Source organism: Scomber scombrus, chromosome 13 (assembly GCF_963691925.1).
Source record: "Scomber scombrus chromosome 13, fScoSco1.1, whole genome shotgun sequence".
In the NCBI taxonomy this organism is placed as follows: domain Eukaryota; kingdom Metazoa; phylum Chordata; class Actinopteri; order Scombriformes; family Scombridae; genus Scomber; species Scomber scombrus.
In genome coordinates this window covers 20,504,990-20,526,673 of record NC_084982.1, presented here as the reverse complement: position 1 = coordinate 20,526,673, position 21,684 = coordinate 20,504,990, and the positions used below count along the sequence as shown (strand labels likewise).

The 21,684-nt window shown below is 38.5% G+C and overlaps 1 protein-coding gene across 1 annotated transcript in view; it reads right to left on the bottom strand.

Moving 5' to 3' along the window:
- thsd7ba (thrombospondin, type I, domain containing 7Ba) overlaps positions 1-21,684 on the bottom strand; it is a 141,517-nt gene that overhangs the window by 3,717 nt on the left and 116,116 nt on the right. The window contains exons 15-23 of the mRNA XM_062431751.1: positions 21,522-21,527; positions 19,441-19,574; positions 18,119-18,275; positions 12,232-12,376; positions 11,867-11,982; positions 10,886-11,003; positions 6,636-6,781; positions 5,284-5,452; positions 1,018-1,191 (exon numbers count right to left, since the gene is read on the bottom strand). Coding sequence (XP_062287735.1) covers positions 1,018-1,191; positions 5,284-5,452; positions 6,636-6,781; positions 10,886-11,003; positions 11,867-11,982; positions 12,232-12,376; positions 18,119-18,275; positions 19,441-19,574; positions 21,522-21,527 — 1,165 coding nt within the window. The remainder of the gene's footprint in view (positions 1-1,017; positions 1,192-5,283; positions 5,453-6,635; positions 6,782-10,885; positions 11,004-11,866; positions 11,983-12,231; positions 12,377-18,118; positions 18,276-19,440; positions 19,575-21,521; positions 21,528-21,684) is intronic.

Here is a 21,684-nt window from a genome sequence, read left to right as displayed (position 1 = left end):
TATCAATCTCCCTTGGGCCAGACGGTAATCAGGTGCATCCACCTCAGTCTTTCATCAAAATCAGATAGTGGTGTCGCAGTTATGACCTTTCAATGGTTCAAACACTGACCTTTTAATTATGGCTTCTGTGACACCGTTTTAATGATAACGTTGCCATTAAAATCACAAAACTGACATTTAAAGCTGGACTGTCACTTTTAACCTTTTACCTCCCTTTATAGTAAAACCCCAAAGAAGCCTTCAATACATAACATGATGAACTGTGAGGGTGTGTGATCTGATGAGTCAAACATTACTCTATCACGGCTTTCCAAGGTAGTAGTGGCCTGATAAATACTAATAAACAAATGTGGTTTCAGGACAACAGGATGAAATAAAAATCTCTCTGTGGGCCTCAGTAGATTTTCGATTAATTGGACTTATCAGAAGACAATTTCCACATTACTGATCCATCAACGATATGGAGACTTTTCTTCTTAAATATCTCAAAATCCCAAGAGACGCCACAAGGAGGTATTAAACTGCTCTTAAGACAAATTACGACCCTCCAGATACTTGATATTCACATAGTTGTTATGGCGAATGTATTAGCATACAATTGCTTATTTACACAGCCAGCAGACACAAAGCTCCATTAGCATTCATTTAGCATTGTGTTTCTTGCCAGCTAGGTGTGCGTAATGTTAAATCTCCATTTAGCTGTCTTTTTTAGATGCTATTTATCTTGAGTGAAGCTAGTAGCTCTTATCCATCACATTCACCAGCTTTTCACAAACTTTGATGTTTGGTGTTGGTCAGGTTGCTTATAATTGTTGTTTTTTTTTCACTTAAAGCAGTTGCCTGCTGTTGTTGGGAATGATGCAGTGACAATAAAGTTGTAAAAAATGCTGTAAAGGTTTAAACTTTGAGTGAGCCCCTCCACGTACAAGTAGTCAATTGATCCATTGTTCATATAAAAATGTTGATTGTTGCAGCTGTAAACAAAGGTTTCATTTATATATGTGGTTTCCTCAGTACCTTTACAGGGCTGGGTCTCAAAGGCTTGTTGTGGGCAGCTGCCCTGGTTCTCCATGACTTGAATGATCACGGCTCTGGAGCGGGATTGGCGGCCAGTGGTCTCAAAGCTCCGCCCCTCCAGACAGGTCAGCTGGCAAGAGCTCCAAGACGACCACTCAGTCAAATGGCAGTCTCCTGGCAACAAAAAGAAAAAAGAAAAAACACAAAATCGACTTAGCCAATACCTCTCTCAGAGTTTTTTTCATAAACTTTAGTAGGGTTTATATATATATATATATATATATATATATATATATATATAGCTTGCCAACAATATTTCAGGGATAATTTTATTGGCTCCCCTGCTAGCTCCTGGAACATTTAAAAGAGATCGAAAACAACTTCAGCACACATCTGCAGCTGATAATGTACAAAATGCACAAACAAATTACTCAGGCAGCCCAGTGGGTATTCAGAAGTAATAGACCAACCAGAGCTATACATTATACAATACAAGCTACAACTCTGACAGCAGCTGTAAAGGCAACACCCAATATTGAAGCGTGTCATAGGAGAAGAAAAATTCATTTGGGAAACATTTTCAGCGAGTAAAAGCTACTTTCTGTGTATGTATTCTGTAACTCTGCAAGTAACATGTCAACCCTTGCCTCCTTGAAGGTCAAACATGAATACCCTTTGTAATATTTGATAGGTCCATCTTGCAGTGATCATATCACCCACTGGCACAGCTCCTCAGCCAGAACAAGCCTCTGATTCTCTGCCCTGAACGCCCATTAGTGAATGTCTGTGGATTGACGCATCTCATTATCTTTCATCTTTATACGGATCCACTCTATCAGCTCTTCTCTCATGCTGCTTTGGCTGTGGAGACATGCTGTGGCAAAAGCAGCAGTGTACAGCAAACAGAAACACACATACACACACACACACACACACTATATACATCACATTCATGTTGACAACCACTCCCCTGGCCCCTACACTGTGCCTGCCACTTTCACATCAACAGACACACGAACACACACATCTGCTTTGGCCATCAAACACTCCTGATCCCAAGCCAAGGCTCACAGTAAAGGCAAGTTGAGTGATGAATCAAGGAGGATCAGAGGAGAGCGAGAGACAGATGAGCAAAAGCACGCACTGCAAGATGGTGTCTCTTCACAGGCAAAGCTTACAACAGCCTTGCTTCTTAGGAGTCACAATAAAGAAGAACAATATAGTCCTTCCTCTAGATGATAATGATCGGTTTTCTATCACAAAATGATTAAAAATATATATAAAGTCAAATATACTCTATACAGCTTATGTAGCTGGCCTGCACGTCAACTAAGTGTCCCTAAGGACAATAAAGCTTTATTATAGATTTTCAGTGAAGAAAGCTTGAATGTGACAAGAGGAGGTCGTAGCTGTCAGCTACATTCACACTGGGATTCACAAAGGGATATATATAAAAAGAAGAAAAAAAAATCCCCAGTCTGCATCATGGACTGTCAGTCAACCATGATCTGCTGGCTTCTTGTTGCCATGGTGTTTTTTTTAGGGACAAGGTTGACCATTTCATTGTGCACAGATACAATTAAACCCCCCTCTTTATTTTACGCTTTTCAAAATGTTCCATCAAAATCATTAATTTGAAGCACTGTGTGACAGTTTGATTTCAATACGTGACATTTTAAAATGTCTAAGAGCTTACATTATATTTAGCTTTATATGGTTGTATATTATGGAATACTAAATTCATCAGTAAGGTAGATGCCCTTCGTCAAGCCTGAATTTACATTACATTGTTCTTCATCAAATTAATTGGAGACTCAAAGAACAGACACATAAAGGAAAAGTAAAGTAATAGTAAATTAATTTTCAAGTCATCTCTACTATTAATGTAAACTTCACACACAGTGCTGAGTTGCACCTTTTTTTGGCCCAGCTCCAGCTACAGGCACTGGTGCACCTTTATTATTATCCTTTCATGTGTTGAATGCAGTAACACTGTTGGATAGACTTACTATAAGCACATTCACATGCAGGGCCTTTCACTCAAGTTGTGTGTGTAATCTGTGGGTGATTTACACTTGTTTTAATTAGCAATAATTGACTGGTATTTTACAGGCAAATTCTCTGTCTGACAGTGATCTTACTTGATGCAGATTGGTGGAGGATCAAAGTGTAGTGACGCTGAAAAAGTGAAACTCATTAAAATAAGAGAGATTCACTACTAATTCAATTTCTCCTTGACAGTTACTCATAAAACAGTAATAACCTGTATTACAGAAATGTTAATGAAATGAATGCAATAGAGGCCATTATTCATCAATGTTGAAATTCATCAAACAACTTCTGGAGGTAATGGCCAATAACGCTGCAATGCTGCCCAGTGTGTTTATAATCTCCTGTTTCCACTGATCCACATTTCCGAGCTGGGTGTGATGATCCTGATGTTGCTGTGTAATGGATATTCTGCCCACACTGTGCAGCTTTAGCACATCAACACTTTTGATAGACAGCTGCCTGCCAAATAAATCTCTTACCTGTCATTTGGAGAGCCTCTTGAAATGACAGAGACTGACAGTTTCTAATATTTTACTGATATCATGTAAGAAAAGTGACATAAACTAACTGTTAGGTAGCTACAACGTATGTTACAATATGAGATGCGAAATTAAAAGATTAAAGATAAAATTGGATAAAGCAAGAAGACATGCATATAATGACAGAGAAATGTTATAAATTACTCTGGCATATTTTAAAATATATTGACGTAAACTAAGTACTGTATGTTATGCCCACTTTGAGATGTTGTAAATAGTAAAACTATAATCTAAATGAACATTGCGCTCTTAACGTTTCACAAATTGTTGGCAGCTTTCCCTTCCTTTCATTTTTAATGCAGTTTTGATGAATAACATATAAAGCTTTAATGCCGCAGAAATACAATAATCATTAATCAATAACCAGTTTTACTTTAGGCTAATTGTTACTGGCTGGTTAAGTGAGCAATTTACAAGATTTCTGTCCAGGAGCTCAAAGTCAATTCGATTTGTTTGTTTGGCTGATGGATCTTATTGGTGAACTTAAACTTTCCAGATTTCAAATAAAGTTATGTTAAACTGTTAAGAAGTTTGTGATATTAGTAGTTAATTTGGCTTCTAGAGAGACAACTCATTTATCTCATTATCTTTAAGTAAATCCACCTTTTAAGTGGCTTATAGTTAGATAACGTCAATGCTTCTATCACAAACCACTATACCGCACCTCTGTGTTCTGATACTGTGTTGCCAATTTGTAAAGCCATAATTTAGCTTTTATATATTATTTTGATACAAACTTAGTAAACCTAAAACATTATTTCATTTTGCTATCTCGTGTTTTTATCATTTACTGTTTTTGCCATGAACAGCACATTTAATCAAAGCTGCTCTTTCATTGTGATGTTGTTCCACAATCATTGCCTTTGTGCTGACACACAAACAGTCCCCATGCAGAATTCCCATAGCTGTTCTTTGAGTGGCTGTGATACGCAGAGTGATTGCTCTCAGTGGTGTGATCGACAAATTATTCCAGTTAGCACATCATGATTTTTCATGCTTTATTTATTTCTTGGTCAAACATAATGTAGTGTAAAGAATCAATACTGTTGACTCGTGTAGTAATCAATTGTACAAGCTGTCTCTCTTTAAGTTACTCAGTACTGCCTTCAGGTGTGTGTGTGTGTGTGTGCACTGTGTGTGGCACTACGTATATTCACCCTATGAATGCAACAGTGAGGGTTGATACTCTCAGGTCCTGTATAAACAAAAAACTTTAACTTCTTTTTGTCGAAATGGATGGTTTATTTTTTTCCCTGGTTGTGTTTTGACGGGCCAAATCAGATAACGTAGAGTTAAAAGGGTCATTAGTTGATCTATAACTTTTATTGACTTAGCAGCATTTATAACAGCTCAAAATGTCAACTTGTTAGGAAAAGGACAGATTCCAGCAAATTAGTTTGTGCTCAAAACAAGATTATTGATTATGAAATAAATGACCCAGGAATGTAATTATTGGTATAATGAGTCAAGAATGACTACATTTATGAATAATTCATGCAATCATGTAGTTTTGATTATTTAAATAAATATTTCTTAATATGTTCTATATTACAAAAAGTATATATATTTCATGTATACATACACACTCTATACTATCTTGTGTAATTTTGTGGAGATATGTCAATACATCCAAATACTCAATATGTCAATGTAGTAAATTTGCATGCATCTTTACCTAGACAAGGAACGAAGCAGGGCTGCTCCATCTCTTGTTGAATCTGCTGTCTCAGTTTGTCTCCACAAAGCTCATCCTCTACTGGTTGTGGAGGAGACTCAGGCCAGTCACCCCAGTGGACGACACATGACAGGTCCCTTCTCCGAAGCCCCTCACCACACTCTGCATCCTGCACAAGTACACGCAAACGTGAAAGTGTTAAAGATTCAAATGCAGATGTTACCTCACTATAATTTAGGTAAGGGGAAAGTCATCAATAATACTAAAAAAATACTGACCTAAAAGAAAAGTGACTCAAAAGAAGGAGATGAAAGAGACTGTAACTGCATTGAGTTGGATGTATACTGTGAATATAATGTATGTGAACAATACTAGGAGCCTACAGCCAAAAGAGTGACTCTCTGAGGCTTAATCAAATATGAGCATGCTAATGTGCTCCAATGACAAGCTAGGATATTGATGTTTCGAATGTGTAATGTTTACCATGTTCACCATGTTGGTTTAGCATGTTAGAATCAAACATTTGCTAATTATCACTGAACACAGCTGAGACTGATAGGAATGTGATGAGTTTTGCTGGTATTTGGATAAACAAAAGTATTACAAATGAAAATTTGACCTGATAATGTTGCTAGATGAAAAGTGTGATGATCAAAATTATTAAAATTCATCCTCTGGGGACCATAAGACTGTGTACCAGAATTCACAGCAATCCATCCAATAGTGGTCAAGATATTTCAGTACAGAACTGAAAGGTCAAGGTAGTGCTAGAGGAGCCAATCCTTCAAGGAGGTGTTAAAATATATTGCATAAGTGAAAGTTTTGACCTGCTGGTGACACAAGAGGAAAAGTCATTAGAATTTATCCTCTAGCAATGTTAAATATCTTAATTGCAATCCATGTAATAGTTATCCTAGATATTTCACTTTGAACCATAAATGTCAACTTCATGGTGGTGCTAGAGGAAAAGTGAGGGGTTCACCAACATCAGTAGGATTCATCATTCATTCATAGTAATTTAGTAGTTCATTGAATAGTTGTTGAGATATTTCAGTCTGGACCAAAGTGATGCAACAGCAGACTGACATCCCTGAAGCCATGCTGCTAGAAAAGTGATAATTAATGTCAGAAAAGAAAAGAGACAGATACAAATAAATGTAAAAAAAACAATAACTGTTGAACACTTCGGGACAAATTGTTACATTTTCAGTCTTCTTGCCAAGGTGCAAGGGGACACCCTTACTAAAGACATGATGACATCACCTGGGGGTAGAAATGTGTAATGAAAAATCTCCTTTACCCTCAAGCTGTAAATCGTTCACCACGGGTAGAGTTCAGAAAGCAGGTCGTACCTCCACAGTGCAGGAGGACCACTCAGTGAACAACCACATGTAGCAAGGCCTTATGGGACATGGCTTGGTCTGGGTGAGGTGACTGGGACAAGGCCGGCCCTCCTCATGAGCCTCCTGCAGGATTCTCCGAGTGCGCACAGACTGGGCTGCAGAACAAAGGCACATACACCGTTGGGAAGAGATCAGAGAAGACCTGACTACATTTGCTTGCAAACTGCTTTTACAGAGCTTAGATGCCATCAATATGTCAAGATGAATAATATTTTTTTGGCTGCTACAGTTACTGTGCAAACTGCTAAAGAATAAAGAATAAAGAATACAGATACTGTGGGATTTTATATACTCAGGACTAAACAACATGCGAGTCAGCACGGGAGATGTAAATGCGCCATTGCACAAACATAAGGCGCCATAAAATAACAGTTAATAAAATGTGTGGCTGAAATGAATGATGATCATATTTGGAAGTGAAAATAGGCTGCGCTTTCTCTTTACCCCATGAAATATTCCCCTCATGACAAAGAGGAATTAGAGCACCACAACAATCCATCTGTCACCGTGCCACTTAATGCTCATATCTAAATGTTTCCCACACAAGTGCTTTGTGGAAGTGACCCATTAATAATGTGTGAAAGGAAAAGTGGCCACAGAGCAGGAAAAAAGAGCGGCCACAGAGCAGATTTTCAATGTTTTAGAACAGCTCAGTGTCTGGGTCCAGTGAGGCTAAGTGAAGGCATGGCCTCCATCAGCCATCAAGTTAAGACAAACGTTTCATATGCGTGGTTCACCGGGGGGGATGTTGAGCTCAGTGGGCCCCAGGCAGACACAGTAAAAGGACAATCAGCTTTGCCATCTCAAAAAATAAAAAATAAAAATCAAAGCGAAAACATTAACGCTCCCATGGTATCCTGACAAAACAATATCCTTACGCCGTCTGACACAGATACAACACAAATCTCTTATCAAGATTGACAAATGTGTTTCACAATCTGTGGGTATGAACTGAGAGTGGCAGAAACAGTCTCAGCAGTGACAGCAGTGAGAGATGCAGCCTGCAGTTTATATCCCGAGATGAAAGCTTGATTAAATGTGAGCTTCTTGGAATGAAGAGTTAACTGCGAGGAGTCAGACAGCCAACGACAAATTAAAATTAATGAACTTAGGAAGATACAGTTGAGTCTCTCTGATTAACAGAATAACACGCTTTCTCTCTAGGAAATTAATAATGCATTAGGGATGGGCATCTCAAGAAAAAATACCATTCAATATTATTCACTGGGAACCATTTGACCATTATTGGAAGATCCCCCTCACACCTCCCTCCATCTGACGCATGCACGCACATATACACACTGCAGTTCTGTGGTAATGGATTCTGTCGATGCGACTGTAAACTTGTGCTCTACAAATGCCATCAAACTTTGAAAACCCTCGCCTTCAACAAAGCTGATGTTAAGCGTGTCTTTAGCGATCATCTTTAAAACGATTGCTGTTGTTTGCTCTGCACGTCTACCATCAAACTTACTTCGCCTGCTGACAAAGCTAACCATCGATTGTTGATCTGTGGATGAGCCCCCTACCTTCTGCTGGGTGCTTTGCTTTTATATGACTGTGCAAAGTTGCTGTAGACTCATAACGTAGCTTCAGACTGCACCTCACTTGCTTCATTTTTTTTGAACAAGTTCCATAAAGAACTTTTTGACGGCTGTAGCACTCCTTGCATGTTTCTCCTGTCCTGTTTGTAGCGTAGCATCTATCCCATCTCACAGCACGGTGCAGAAAAGAGCTGAATGGAATATGCCACGCACTTTTTAAAAACAGGGGAAAATACATGTTTTAAGTAAAGATGATAGTCATATAAACTATTGGATTTTTTATGGTTTTTATGACTACTTTAAACTCATGACCTATTCCTAGTATTCATCCAGGTTAAATCATTAACTTTGGCTGGCGAATACTAATTGCATTTTTGAAATCATGCAAAGGTAGGGCATATATCCTATTTAGGAACACTGAATCATGTTGCAACGTATATATTGACAACAACAATTAGAAATTTGATTTGACCAAGAAGGATGCTTTTCTGGATCAGGGTGTGCCGCTTCTGTGACCACAAGATCCGATGAGACCGCTGCGAGATTCAGGATGGCAGAACGGGGCTGCTAGATTTCAAATATAACTACTAATATTCCCCATGAAATAAACCCCTTCTCTGTACCCTAACTAGAATAACACAATGTTTCAACCGACTGCACCATGAAAGAAACGAAAAAAAGGTTGATGACAAAGACAATTTTGCCCACGCCAACCATCAAGAGAAGCACAGCTCCCTGGACAAATCATGTTGTACTGAGGTCAGTGAAATTTTACTTTCTATTAACAATATACTCTCTGGACTAGATGTAAGAAGAGCTCTTGTCGAAGTGCTTCACAAGGATTGCAGCAGCTACACGGCCTGGAATTCAGCCAGGAACAAGTAACCACACTGGCTGAAGAAAACAAATCCCTCCAATGCTCCGTTACCTCCCTCACATCCCAGCTCGCCTCCAGTGCTAAAGAAGACAAGGACATGAAAGAAACCATACTTGATCTACAATCACACAGCACAAGAGATAACATTGCTTTTTTCTGGTGTCCCAGAGCGAACACATGATGACAACCCAGAGTAGCTGATACAGGAATTTATCACCATTCACCTCAAAATCTCCCTGGACAGAGTAAGTGGCATTGCATTTGACGGACTACACCTTATAAAGCAAAGAATACCACTCCCATTCAGAAAACAAAACATGCAAGATGCTTGTACCAAAATAGTCATGGAATAAAATATCTGGCATCATGGATGAAATTACTCGTTTGTCCCTATACAGTGTAGACATGCATTACATCACTCCACCAAAACAAATGTGCAACCCATACAATACAAGATTTATCCACTGAATACGCTACCAGAGGAAAATAATGTTTAACATGGGTTTTATATAACACTGCACACAAATCACCACAGACAGCACACCAACGTTGATTTTGACATAATTTGATATCCATTCATCAGTCTTAATTTCCGTTCCGACTTCACTCATCATCTCTTTTTGCCTATTCACCATCCACAGTAAACATGCACATCATCCTTAACAAACACACATATCTGCCATTACATATACACCGTGGTCCCTACAAATCTGACATACACTTACACACCCTCAGGCATCACGCACATATATGAAAAAAAAAATACACACATTTATACCCCCCGAAGCTCCAATCTATCATTTCCTCCAACTCTTTCCTTTTTTTCTTGTCTCTCTCCTCTCCTCTAAAATGCTTACTAAAACAAACGACTTATTCTTTCATTACTAATCAAATATTGTTATCAATAATATTATTGTTGGTGGTGGTATTCTTCTTCTTCTTTTTTTCTCCATCATGATGTTTATTCTTTTCCTTATATTACAAATGATATTATAATAATTACTATTATTTTTATTAGCCTAACATTATTATTACAATTGTTATTATTATCCAGTCACTAGCACCTTCTGCAGCTCCTATCACCCCCGACCCACAACAGCTCCCACCCCCAACCTCAATCTCAACCAACTCCCTCTCAAGATGCCTTCCACATTACCATTATTTACGCACATTAACCCCTTTCATTTGAACCTTAAAAAAGGTATGTTGTACTCAGTTTTTTCTTCTTTTGTTTTGATCTGTTCTGATTATGTCTAATTATTTTGTGACTGTGTAACCTCCTCCGTCCTGTCTTCCAACACCATGTTTTGAAATGTTTTACACATGTATTGTAATCATTTTATTGCAGTGAAAGGAAAAAAAGGAACACTGAATCATTTATGACATTCACAAAGGTGGGCTGTTTAAAATGTAGTTTAGATTAACCTACTATTCTTAAAATATAACCTCGCAAAAACAAAGTTGTCTGTGTTAATTGAAATAAAACTGAGCTGCATACAGGATGATAATGAAGAGAGAATATCAATGCATACATTATAATTTTTTTTTTTTTTTTTTAAAACACAGCACACTATTTCCCTGTATGAAAAGGCACTGGATTAGACATACTCATAAATATTTTAATGCATTTAAAAATATTCATGCACAATTCAACATCTTGGTGAATGCCTGAGCAGACGGAATAATGAGGTGCTGTACATGTGGTCGACTGTGTGTCTGTTCATCAGGTTGGTGTTCTCACAGATTTAACTTAAAGGTTTGTTTAGTCATATGTTTACCTTGGCTGCCACAGGTATGTGAACATTCAGCCCACGGTGACCAATCAGAGAGAATACAGCTGACAGGACAGTCTACCACGCAGCTCTGCGACAGCTTCCACTTGTTGTTCAGACCAAACTGCAGAAAACAAGAACGCAGCTATGAGGAGGGCAACCCAATTATTTCCACTAACAAGAAAGAGAGAGTGGCCACATTTCCATATTTTGAATAGACAGCAGTTCATTTGAGGACAGATTCTAGAAGAGTGGAGATTCAACTATTAAACAATTTCATTGCTTTCAAATAATTCTGGGGTATAGTTGTGCATTCGTTTAATTCCGTTTACTTTCTTTCAGGAATTCACATTGTTGATGTACATTATACTTAACACAGAGGTGGCAAAATCACATCCTTTATCCACATAAATCCCTTAAATTTGCAGTGTAATATGATGTTGGATATACAAGAAATGAATTGTGTGTTGGAGAACAAGACTGATATACAATTTGCAACATACCCGTGAAAAAAGTTATAGCCACTGCAGCTTGATGGCAAATTGCTTAGTGAAACATGACTTTGTTAGGAGATTAGATGCAATATTTCTACTTATGCATTATTGAAAGCCTGGCTGCCCTGTTTGTTTAAGCCAATGGGAACAGGAGAGAAACTGGAGTACACAGCATTGATCAATTCTTCATACTTAACCCCCCCCCCCCCTCTCTCTCTCTCTTCATATTCACCTATGTATTGGTTAACATTTCTAAACATACAAAGCATGAAAAGACTATACTGTCTAAAAGGAAGTTGCTTCAAAACCATAGTAAAACACTTTGCACTGGATTGTTTGCCCAATATGATCAAATTAAATCCTCCTGCCCCTGTTTAAATAAAAATTGTGTGACTGTGAATGCATACATTTTCCTCCAACAATAATTGTAGGATCAGAAATGTGAACTGCTGCATCCCATGATGAACTAACTGTCTGACTTCACAGATGTTACCTGCTCGCACTTCTGCAGGTCCACAATCTTGCCATCGCTGCGGATACAGTCCAGGAGACGCAACTGTGAACCCTGACCACAGATGGCATTTTCACTCAGCTGGCATGTACTCCAGTCTGCAACACACACACACACACACACACATTGCAACATTGCTGTACATTACTGCTGACAAATCTGTATCAGACTTGCAGGATCTCTGTTCCAACACAGCAGCATGGTGCACACTGACCTCAACCACATTCAACTAGCTAAACACATTATTATTTAGGGAATATTTATTTTGGTGACTTTTTAGCTAAACTTGCTTTCAGTCACTGCAGGCTGCCCAGTCTCAGCATGTCCTGCAGTGCAGATTCTCCTACCTGAGACTCTGTACTGGTAGGTGAAGCAGGTGCTGTTGAGGATGCAGGGTTCTGACTGGACCAGCTCTGGACAGACCGACTTTGCAGAAGCAGGTGGACGGAGGATATGTCTGCTCCTATTTCTTTCTTCCCCTTGGTCACATTGCTGCAAAACAATGAAAGCAAAATAAAATGTCAATTCACAAGGGCATAGGTTAAGTTTCCGACATTAGGGGGGTAGGATGAAGATATTTATAGTCTAGGGTCCTTCACCAGGTCAAAGAAATGGAAAATTATCTCCTTCATTTATATTTTTAACCTAATGACTAACACAATGAAGTGTAATCATACTTTGCGTAATCACTCGCTAAACAGTATTTCACCTAATCACTACTTTAGACTGTAATTACTGCTCTGCCACAACCCTTTTCTTGAAATCAAAAATATATCGTAATGCTATCACTTCACAGTGGCTGCCACTTATATATACAATGACGAATAACAACTATTATAAATTGTGACTTTAGTAGGCCACTGAATCACTGCTGAAGTATCCTACTACTGCAATAATATGTAATAATACACCTTATATATCTAAATCCATGTCGAGATTTTATTTGCTTGAAAGCTAAATGTTTTGGAGTTAGCAAAGAGACTGTGCATGAGAGACATTTTAAAATGATTTGATCTTTCTAGATGACCAGTGTGTTATCAGAGCTTGAAATTTAGAAATGAAGGAAACTTTATGCGTTTCATAAATTCCACTAATTAAAGACACAGGGAAGCCACAGACACATGTGGTCGAGAAAAAAAACAAAAAAACAAAGCTTTTCTGATTATACACTGAGGGATCTGTCCGCTCTCTACCCATATAATCTTTTAATATCAAGAAAGCACTACAGGAAATCCCAAACCACCCATAGTTTCCTTAGCAAGTTGTGTATGCTTAATGCAAATTGAATACTAATTATAGAAGATCTCCCTGAGCCTCATTATCCGTCTTTCCCTAACTAAACCTGATCACTGTAGACCTCCAATTTTTTATAATATTGTTTTAAAATGAGTCTCTGACCTTGAGACTCGCTGTGATAAACTGCTGTAATTGGATGATACAGATGTGCGATTTTCTCTCCAGTCTTACCTGGAATCTTCTTCCTCTGTGCCACTGACAGCTTGAAACAATAAACGAAGTGAAATAGTCTCCAAAATGTGTGTTTTCCCTCTGAATATCACACATTATCTCATTATCATGTGATAGTATCTCAAAATTATGCACTGAAGCTGCAGTTAACATTTTTAATGTCAAGCTGAGGTGGATTCTGTGTGATTCTTTTTTAAAACAATGTGTTAACACAGTGGTGTTAACAGGCTGAGCTTTTAAAGGTGATGCAGATTCACTGACACAAATCTGTATACACATCATCTTATATCACACACCTGAGGCCTAAGAACTAGGACACATTGTTTGACACCTATACTGTTACTGTTTATACTGCTGCCTTCAGTGCACTATAAATACAGTATTTTCACACTGAATATCTGAATAATCCTGCAAGGTAGGTACACTGGAGGAAGACTCAATTTACTGTACAGTATCAAGTTTTACACTGTGGATTTGATGGCATATAAAGATGAGTGTGATAATAACTGAGAGAACAGTTAGGAGAACTATAAGAAAACAACATTTTCCAAATATCTACAGAGAAGCAGTGGTAGCATGACAAAAAAAGAAGAGAATCAAGTCACACTACAAAGGAATATAAATCTGTGAACAGAGGAGAAAAAGACGTGCGGAAATGTGAAATGTGGAGGAGCAAACAATGTGCAAAAATGTGAAATGTGGAGGAAACAGCCAGTCCAGTCTCTGAGGGAAAAAGAAGGACTCTGCAGATAAAAGTCTTTGCCATTGAGTTTCATTCATCCCCCTGGCTCTGATGCATCAGAACATGCACCTCAGTCACAGTCACCACCTAATGAGGGACCTCTGTGTGAGCCTCATGAATCAACAGCAGACTTGGTATCCGTAATGTTTTCACGCCACCTGTCACACAAACACACACATCTATTTGTATGGTACATATAGCACTGACTAAAACTCGACAGCCCCTTTGGCTGTTGTCAGACAATTCAGAGCAAATGTACCTTCATTACTGTAAAATTAATATACCACTCAAAGCTTCTACTTAATAAAACTATACAATTTAGACTAAGAATGTAATTAAATCCTGTGCATCAAACATTTTTACAATACAGTGTGAAAATCTTTTTAATATACATATGTGTGCTACATTACCATCCTCAGTGTGAAAACAATGTTGTTGCACATACTGCCTCACATCCCTAGCTCAGAGTTTTGGGATTTTTCTGCTAGTGATGTCATCTATTACTGGAACCAATCATGCAATCCTAATTTAAGAAAAAATGAGTTTGTGTGCACAAGCAACACTAAATCCAAAAAAGTTAGGCAGTAATAATCTGATCTCATAAAGAGGCTCAACAGATATGTTGGATAGATGAGTGGGCACATCAGTCTGCTTGTTTGTCCTGTGCTCCATCCTCTGTTTGTAAAAAAAACCCCACAAAAAACCTAACCTCCGTTATTCGGAACAGCAAAATCCAACCTAGAAGGTAAAAAACACCTTTGTTTCTGCAGGACCTTTGGCCTTCAACTTGAGAGTATGATTCTCATCCTAACCATTAAACACTCAGCTAAAATGTGCCTCATGCTGTGCTGGAGAAGACAGTTTATGAATACGTTTTTTTTTTTTTTAAATGATTATGATATTTGGCTATGCACAATTTAATGTGCATTTGGAAGCCCACATATACTCCACAGACAAATCATTGTTGTTTGTAAACCAGAATTTAAGTGTGATTACAAATGACATATTGGTCTTGATATTGCCCAATAATGCCATTGGACTTCAACTCATTTAGTTTCTGTTCAAAATACAACATACAGCCCTGAAATCTGGATGCTCTCACATCCCTTACTGTTGAAGAGTACAACATCAACTTTTTGCTGTTAGGTTGGGAAATAATATTATAAAGGCTTCATTTCAATGGACCTCAGTGTCAAAATAAACATGTGTGTAAATAAACTTCGCTGTTAGTTGCATCTTATGAGCAATATAGACTCAAAACTGCAATGCAGTGTTTGTACTTTGGCTTAATGACTGGTCTGGGTTTATTCTTGATATTATGTGATTCGTGTCTGTTTCAAAGAGTCTTGGAGCTAAATACAATCCCCCATAATTGCACTTTTATCGACAATGTTGGCCTCAGCCTAGCTAAAACAAGGCTGTGGGGACGTTGTGAATGAATGTGGACATGGTAGGGAAACATTGCAATGTCATTAACAACTATGCTTTCCTTCATCACTGTGCTGTTCTTGCAGCCCACGACACAGCTGATCACATATTCCTGCACACACAACACAACATCCTCATTCTAACTGAGTACAGGAATGGCCCAGGGCTATACAACCACCTCCAATTACAGTGGACCAACATATTTCACATTAAGCATTCTTGTATCTTAAAACGCTATCCATTTACAGAGTTTTCTGCTGCCTGGACACAAAGATTTTTGATGTGTGCTTTTTTCTCCATCTATCATCAGTCTCTCTGTGCATCATGTCTGAGTCAGTCAGAACCCAAGGTGAGACATACCCATCTGGGAAGAAAATGAATAAACTGCAGTATTAACAATGATTCAGTGGCTGGGCTTTGTTTTAAGTTCATAGTTTCATGGCATTTTGTAGCTTGTAGTTAGTTTGTAGTTAAATAAGCTAAAATGCATAAAGCTAAAATGATAATAAGCTAAAATGCATAGGCATGGCTTTGATTCATGAATGTGCAGATCCCTCATTCATTATGTTTGTGCTTATGTATATCTTAGAGACATAAGGTCATTTCAGGTAGACATTCTTTGCCTGTCTGTACTTGTTCAGAAATATATTAGGTACATGTATAAGGCTTTGAGAGTCACTGTGCAGAATGATGTACAGTATGTGCAGAATTTCACACTAGAATGGTGTTTTCACATTCATCTGCTGAAGGAAGCAAGTTTCTCAGTGCTCACCTTAAATCTGAGTATAAGACAGGTACCTATGAGCATACTTTGTGACATCACAACTAGTCTGAAGTCAATCGTTGTCCAACATGCAACTCCAGTATGGATTTTTCAATAAGGGAGAAGGACAAGATGTCTTTTCAAGGATTACGGATTTTAACAAGGAAACTGAACATATAAGACACACATTATTATTTAGAACAGAGTGATTTTGTGTATTGATAGGCAAGTGTAAAATCTCACATCTCAACTTCATATTTAACATTTTAATATAGCATGAATTCTTCTATCTTATATTGTCCAAAAAAACAACTGATGCAGCTGTAATATTTCAGCATAAACCACAATGAGTTATTATTTAAGCCCTACCTAATGTAGAAGTTTCTCATTTAGTTGGATGAACAAATTAATTACCAGCAACTCCAATCACTCCTGTGTCAAGGAGTTGAAGTGTTCAGGCTGGAATTTAATGTAGAAACAAATCATCCATAAGAGTTTTATATAGCTGTTACAATTGAATTGGCTTCCAAATTAACGATCTTAGCATTATTAACAAATGCATTACATGATGTTCAAACTGAAAAGATTGAAAGAGACTAAACGTCTGTGGAGAAATCAGACTAATAAGTTATCTTTCTATCTCTTTTTCCAGCCCTCCTCTTTCTCTGACTGTTATATTCCAGTCCAATGACCTGCACTGTCTGCTAGTAGACCTGTAATACGGCTGCATGGTCGGTGCACCAGCAGCCTGTGGCTAGAAACGCTGAAGAACATATGCTACACATTTTTAGCCTGAGGGCTAACCTTCAGTGGAAAATCGAGGTACATTAGTAAGCTCAATTTAATTTGCAATACCCCACATACAGGAGTACTGCTCACTGTGATTTCAAACCACACATGCTTAGGGCAGTGGTTCTCAAAGTGGGGTCCGGGGAACCACAAGGGGTCACAGCAAAAAGGGGAACAATTTATTTGGACTATAATTCCATCTGTAAGTAACACAATGGAAGAACGTATGAGTATTTTGGTCATGGGTTTCATTCACTTTCTGTAATAAAACATCTAAAAGTAAAACATCTAATCAAATGGGGGTCTGTGGTCTAATGTGTGTCAGTTTGGGGTCTTTAACGTGAAAAAGTTTGAGTTAGTTAGAGAACAGCTGGGTGAAGAGCTCTGTATGATGAGTCTTTCTTACTAATTATCATTAACATTTCCCTGATGTATAATTAGAATGTGAATGTGTTATCTTCAACCTTTATATTTACAAGAGGTCTGATGAAACAGAGTCCTTATTCCCAACAAAACTCACTGCTTTGTCTCCATGTCACAAAAGATCTCTACTTATTATAGATATTGTTGAAGACTGCAGATGATTGATCATTTTAATTGGTAAATGTGACACCTGGAAAAGGAAAAAATCTGAAAAGGTCAAAACTTCAGCAACACTTGTAGGTGATAAGGGTAAATCTATTAAAAAAATTATTGCAAAATCATTATGTTCAAGAAGAGTCATAGATACGTACAAATATAATATATATTGTAAAAGTACTTATATTTGGAATTTGCCTACTTTTACCTGCAGACAAAAAGCACATTTATTTTTTTATGGTATGAGTATGAATTGAATTGGAAGAAATACATTTACACTATATGGCTTATCTGGCCATTTTCCCCTCCACCTCTTATGGTAACTTTTTATTCGAAATGTTCACTTATTTGCTGTGGATTTTTGTCCTTCAGCTTATCATAACAGAACCTGTCAAACAAAAAAACAAAAAATCAAAAACAAAACAAAACCAAAAAAACAGTCACTCAATTCCATATTGCTTCTTACCAGAGGGCAGTTGTTCCATGGTCCCCAGGGTGCCACGACACAATCGTTGGGGCAGGCCAGAACGCAGACCTGAGCAGTGGGTGGCATTTCCTCCAGATCACACAAACTGTCCTCCACACTGCGGGCCTCCCCGCTTGTTGTTCCTTTCTTTACACACCTAAGCAAGAGCAGCAGATGTAGCTGTACAACTTGTCTCTGGGCACTGCTGACTGGATTCTTTTGAGTTTCAAAACACATTTCTAAGTTTCTGTCTTTAAATACAGTAGATAAGACTTTTTTCTCCTGGGAGATTTTGCAGTTCATTAAATTTTAAAGTATAAGCAGAATTTTCACAAGAAACATTGTAGCATTGCTTCATTACATCATTAAAAAATGACCTATGAGAGGGCAACTTCTTCCAATCTGTGAATGACTATGTATATGTTTACATTCAATGGCAAAGATGGATGTAGCATGTGTTATCCTGCAATAAAAGGGGAGGAGATCAGGGTGAATATTTGGATTTACCACACTGGTGACACAGGAGACCAAAGTTTTTTGTTAACTGAAGAGTTGTAGTTGCCTAAATTTAGCTATGCCTTATCTGTGGAGATGAAAGACTGGAAAACACAGGAAAGCACTCACAAACAACCTACTTTGTAGTTCAGATATGATAACTAATTGGAGAAGGAAAAAGTTAGTCAGCTAGCATTACTGGGTGACTACTATAGATTTCCAGGTAACAATATACAGCGGCAAGTACTCAGACTAGTGGGTGAGATTGTCACAAAAATAAGAATAGCCAGCAGTAAATTTATGGAAGGCTTAGCCTTCTCTAGCTTACATTACTCGCTGCCCCTGGCCCTGTGATAAACCTGGAAATGGGCAGCTTTTTGTAGCAGGCAACTTTATAAAACGGAGAAAATAATGGGAAGATTTCCTTCTACAATGCAAGCAGACCTCTGCTCTTTTTCTGCATCTGTGTGGTTGATTGGGACCAATTATATTGTGGCTGGGTTAATGATAGACTACATGACTTTTGACACAATAAAACAGTTTGGAATCTACCCTTTCAAATGGTGCATAATCCAATACCAACACCTGATCTTGCAGAAAAGGTCAACTGTTTTTTCTGTGGCTATTTGTACTACCGCTAAAAAGGCACAGCAGAAAATCTAACAACATCCATTAGGAAGCAGTAGTTTGTTTTGACGGTTTGTTTTCCCCTGGCATTGCAAGTGTCAGGACCAGTGTGAGTGCCAGCTACAGGACCAGTGCCAGTCTACTCCTCCCGGTGAGTGTTGCAGTGCTTGCCGTCTGCCAAGCCTAACCCGTTCACTGACCTGATCTTGCGGCTTTGGACTCCCTCTCCACAAGCTGGCAAGTCATCCACAGTGTTGATAGTACAAATGGACCAGGGCTCGATCCTCCACTCGTACTGATTGCATTCACTATGGCACGGCACAGCCTCGTACACCTGTACACATGCATGTGCACACACACGCCCACACATAAACCGACACACACATGCACACAAGGAAAGAGACACAGATGAGGAATTATAGGGACAAGCAGCAGAGTGTGTAACCTGAAAAAATGGACACGCATAGAAATCAGGTTTCACACATACGCAATACACCCACACACCCAAGCACACTATATGTAGATAAGAATAGCCTCTGCCTACATTTGCAGGGAATGTTGAAGATAAAGGACATTTATTATTTTTATTCTTTTCATGGGACACGTATGATGTGTCTCCAGGTAAAAACCATTATTACAAAAAAAAGTCTCTCAGGTATGATTTCCTGCCTTAACCGGGGAGGTTCATGTCTACAGTACATGCTGTTTTAGAAGTCTGTGTCAGGTATAATGCTTCCTTGGGACTTATTGAAGCCTATATTACTCAGTTAGTGTTTAGACAGCTGGAATGGAACTATAAAACTGGAGTTACCAGTGGAGGATGGTCGTAATAATTTCTACAGTCAGAATATAGGTTTATAAGCATATTTGAAAGGATTGAACTACATTCTGAGTCCAGAACAAAAATCAGGGGGAATGTGCAATCCTATGGAAAGAAAACCTTTCACCACAGAGAGCCACTAAACTTACAAATGGTCACTTAATAGCCTACCACTGGACAGAGAGAGAGAAAATAGTTTTATTCACATTGAAATAAATACTATGCATGATATGGAGAGAACAGCATGGGGTGTGTAAAATGAATGACCATGGCAACAGGCCCTTCAGCTGAGGATGCAACTGGCTGAATTTTGAGTCTATTCACTTCTCCCCACTCCACCAGTGACACTGGCACGTCTGTATAACCAAGGGAACAGCCAGCACAATGCTCCTGTAAACACATGTTTACTCTCAATCTATGTAACAGTCTGCCACAGTAAAAGGTATACTCTAGAGGACAATTTGTGAAAAAAGCTATGACAAGCTGTAATAGGTGTGTGTGTGTGTGTGTGTGTGTGTGTGTGTGTGTGTGTGTGTGTGTGTGTGTGTGTGTGTGTGTGTGTGTGTGTGTGTGTGTGAGTGTGAGAGAGTGTGCAGACTAGAGAGGGAATGAGTGTTGAGTATTCCCTCCCCTACGGGCCACACAGATGCCTATTACACACCCTCATCATCTCCCATCTGTCCCTGCAGATGCCCCTGCTGGGTAAACTGGCAAATACTCTGCTCCCACTTTCTCCGCTACTTCCGCAGACGCACAGCTCCAGCTTAACAGCTAATTTTTATCACCAGAAAAATGAGTTTCTAGTCACTGTGCACAGTACACACACTACTTATAAAGCACTATCACCATCTGTTTAGTGAACGATCATATTGACCTAGCACTCATCAAATGGGTTACAGTGTCACAGCACATGAAGTGTCAAATATAAATAATTCGTTGAAAGGTTAAAGCTGGCTACAATACATGATCTACTCCCAAATACATCTTGGTTCACACACATTTTAAAGGATTTCACATCACAGAGGATAAAATAGACTATTATTTGAAATAGGCTGCTTTGGTTACACGCTATATGGGCAGTTTTTATCTTCTGCCCTTTTTTTCTCTTTTAGACGCTTTTAAAATCAAGCATATTTTTTTTAGATAAGCAGTACAAGAATGATAACCTGGCTGACTCTCTTTGAGCGCACTCTCAAAAGTCTTACAGACTATTCACAATATAATGAGGTCCTAACATTCTGAGTCCCTCCAGTTAAAAAAAGCAGATGAAATAATATCCAGATGCACTTCACATAAATTATTTCCATCCATGTGGCACTCTCTCCAATCAAACTATTGTTCTTTCTCTCGAGCAAAAGACAGCGCAGGGTCATAGGAGTATATGTGACTTGGACAGATCTGGCATGCATTTTGTCTTCATTAGCTAAAGAAGAGTATATGTACAGAATGAACGGCACTGACCTGAGCCTGCGTGGATGTCCATATTAGCAGTGCATGACAAGCCAGAAGTTGGGTAGGGGAGAGAAGAACAATGATATGATCATTAGTTTAGATTTTGCCTGCAGTGACAAAAATGTATAGTTTTTCTTAAATTTGATTAAAATACTGCATTCTGCTCTGTTTT